The sequence below is a fragment of the Notothenia coriiceps genome, unplaced genomic scaffold (assembly GCF_000735185.1).
Source record: "Notothenia coriiceps isolate Sejong01 unplaced genomic scaffold, NC01 NC01_scaffold00007797, whole genome shotgun sequence".
Taxonomy (NCBI): domain Eukaryota; kingdom Metazoa; phylum Chordata; class Actinopteri; order Perciformes; family Nototheniidae; genus Notothenia; species Notothenia coriiceps.
The window spans coordinates 1-3,586 of NW_011340498.1; the positions used below are offsets into that span (position 1 = coordinate 1).

Genomic DNA, 3,586 nt, shown 5'->3' on the forward strand with positions numbered 1-3,586 from the left:
TCCTCCGCTCCCTTCACTGGCTTCCAGTAACTGCTAGAATCCACTTCAAGACACTGGTACTTGCGTACCATGCTGCGAATGGATCTGGCCCTTCCTACATCCAGGACATGGTTAAACCGTACACCCCAGCACATGCACTCCGCTCTGCATCGGCCAAACAGCTCGCTGCACCCGCACTGCGAGGGGGACCCAAGTTCCCATCAGCAAAAACTTGTGGGTTTGCTATCCTGGCTCCAAAATGGTGGAATGAGCTCCCCATTGAAATCAGGACAGCAGATAGCTTGCACATCTTCCGGCGCAGACTGAAAACTCATCTCTTTCGACTCCACTTCGAGCGATAGAATTACTAACAAAGCACTTATATACTAATAAAGGGCTGGCTTATCTAAAGCCAGTTGAGTAGCACTTGAAATGTTTGGCTCTATGAAACCTGATGTACTTATATGATTCTGTTTTCTTCAAGGTTGTATCTTCCTGGTTGAATGCATTTATTGTAAGTCGCTTTGGATAAAAGCGTCAGCTATGTAATGTAATGTAATGTAATGTAATGTAATGTAATGTAATATTCGTTAACTGTTATAACAAATATATATATTTTTTAAAAAGGGTAAAAGGAAAATGAATACACTAAAAACACAATACAATATGTTTATCTGCAAATGACACAAATATATATTTCATTTTTTCCATAACTGGCTTCTGTTACTATACTTCCAACAAGGGTGAAAACTGCAGGACAGCAGACCAAGATGCTGTTAATCTAAAGACAATGGAGAACCAGATACAGGAGGATTGGGGTCAGTGACTAATCCTGAAACCCTCAAAGCTCTATGCTTACATGCATTTCTACGTATTTCTACATTATCTGGGACAGTGTTTTCCATAAGTGGAACATTGGGGACCCTAGGCAGGATTGAAGCATGTTTCTCAAACTAATTCTGTATGGACATATATCTTAGTACGAAGGCTGCACACAGGCCACACTTACAAGGAGCCATCAAACTTAGTGGACATTTGAACATTTTTGAAGGCTTTAACTACAAAAGGTAGTAACCTAACATTAAGTGAATAAGTTATTCATATGCATACCGTTAAATGTTGGAAAATATTAAAAGTCTAAAAGCCTCTTTAATGTAAATTCAATCATACTGAGATCCATATGTTCAATATAGTTAGGCAGGGCCGGCCCTGGTTTTAAATATGTCATACTTTCATTTTGATTGTGATTATTGCTGTGGCCATGCGCTATGTCTGTTGTATGCACTCCTGTATCCTAGCGACGCAGGAATATACCATTTGAAGGCTATCAAGTTAACATAAAATAAACATATACTGTGCAATTGACATCTTCCTTACATTTTCTGTATCTAAAAATATTTAATAAAGATAAATAATATTCTTAACACTCATGTAATGACTTAAGTGAGTAGATTTAGCTTTAATTATAACTGAAGAAATCCAAAGTTCCCTCTTCCAGTTCGAATTACGTGGCCCATTACACTTCCGCCAACAACAGCGGGTGAATGAAGAGGTAAGTTTTAGGGTAGCTTTTATATTTAGTTTGAGCAAATGCAAACATTTTGAATGCAGGTATTTTGTATATCCAGGTATAGTTGCATGCAGTTTTAAAGTAAATACGTCACTTTAACTCTTGACTGCTGTCTTGTTACGCGAACAAACCTGCCTGTGCTTCCGAATACACGACAACGTTAGCGGTTGTGGGACCTGTCCCACCGTTAGCCGCTAACGTGACAGTTAAATAAGCTATTCTCCTCCTTAAAGTTACATTATACTGAAATAAATAATGTGTATTTAATATATATATTTGAGTTGCTTCAGGATCTAGAGGGCTGAAAGTAAAACTTTTACGACAGTTGTTTCTGTGCATATCAAACCTTCAGAGTCTAACAGGTGTAATGTGTTCTGTAGCTAATTATGCGTAATTATAATCAGCTGGTAACTCTTTATAGGTATGTCAGCCATTTTATTTGACAATAACTGGCGTTAGTTGTGGAAAAATTGTAAGCCTATGCTAAATGTAAATTCCTCATCTTGTAAAGTTAACAAGAACAAAGATATTCCACATATTACCTTATATATATATGCATGCCTTGCCTACATACAGTATATTCATTTGACCCATAATAAATATTAATATATTGTAGGTGCCATTTTGTCCTCAGACATTGTTATTTCTCTTTAAATAGTGAAAAACCATATGCATGACACATTTAATAGGTTAAGGGTTATACTACTTGAATAATTCATGAGACTGTAACTATTAACAATAATTAAAATATCACGTTTCTTCTGACAGATTGGATAACATGAATTACATTAATGATAGAGCTAATGTCCTAAAATGATGTAGTTTTGGTTTTATATCTGATATGTACTAATCCCCATTGGTTACAAACTCTATTCTCATTCTCTATTTTTACCTTAACTTCTAAAAATGTCTATTATTTTCCACAGTGGATGGAGAACTTCATCCTGTATGAGGAGCTTGGGGCAGGAAGTAGCTCTGTTGTCTACAAAGGAAGAAGGAAGGGCAACCTGAACTATGTCGCTATCATCTGTGCCGACAAATCCAAGAGACCTGTGATCACTAACCATGTAGGATTGTGGTAGACATCTGTCGCATTTCATTTCGTTTTTTAATTAGTACATAGATTTTATAGTATTTTTTTTTTTTCAGCCGGAAGAGCCATGACATCAATAAATGCAATTTTAACATTTTTACATTTCTTCTTACTATCTTACAATTATCTTACAATTTAAAAATGTTGAGCACTGTTGTCATTTTTAAAAGGTTTTGCATTTCTATCTATCAATCACATTTTTTTAAATTAGATATCATTTAACATTTTAGCATTGCACTATAGTAATATAAATATGTCCTCTTTTTGTTCCATTAGGTACGTCTCAGCCAAGATCTGGATCATCCGAACATAGTTAGCTTCTATGAGTGGTATGAGACAAGCAACCACCTCTGGTTGGTGGTGGAGCTCTGCACAGGTCGGTAAATATGTCTGGCACATCTGATAGATAAGCACTCATGCACTATTGGATGAAATAAGTTACTTATTGTTGATTTTCAACGATCTCAACATGTGGAAAGAGAAGTGCATCCTCTAGCACAGGGGTGGCCAACCAGTCAGAGGTTAAGAGCCCAATTTTTTCTATGTTACTGCAAAGAGCCACATCAAACACACAGTTACTGATACCGCTTGTTTCAGTTTTTTGTTTTCTGGAGACAAGATTTCAACCACGTCACTGATGCATTTTTGTGGCATTGGGATATATATTTTTTAAATCCTCTGGAGTAGAGAGAGGAGCTGTGGGTTATTGTTATTGATTAATGCATCAGTGTTTCTTAGGGTCAAAAACACTAAACTCACAACTTAAAATGAAAGCGTTTAGTTTATTTAATAAAAGAGCACATGTTCAATGTGAAAAGTGACAGTAGTTATAGATTATTTGCAATTTGGTGCTATATATATATTTAAAAAAATATATATATATATAATATATATATAATTATATATATATATGTTTTAAACACCTTGAATTTCAGGGGGGGTGC

The 3,586-nt window shown here is 35.7% G+C and overlaps 1 protein-coding gene across 1 annotated transcript in view; it reads left to right on the top strand.

The window, feature by feature from the left end:
• Window positions 1-1,503: 1,503 nt before the first annotated feature.
• Window positions 1,504-3,586, top strand: part of LOC104944282 (serine/threonine-protein kinase ULK4-like) — a 4,770-nt gene continuing 2,687 nt past the window's right edge. The window contains exons 1-3 of the mRNA XM_010769798.1: window positions 1,504-1,531; window positions 2,476-2,616; window positions 2,919-3,018. Of these exons, the coding sequence (XP_010768100.1) occupies window positions 2,479-2,616; window positions 2,919-3,018 (238 nt within the window). The 5' untranslated portion in view covers window positions 1,504-1,531; window positions 2,476-2,478. The remainder of the gene's footprint in view (window positions 1,532-2,475; window positions 2,617-2,918; window positions 3,019-3,586) is intronic.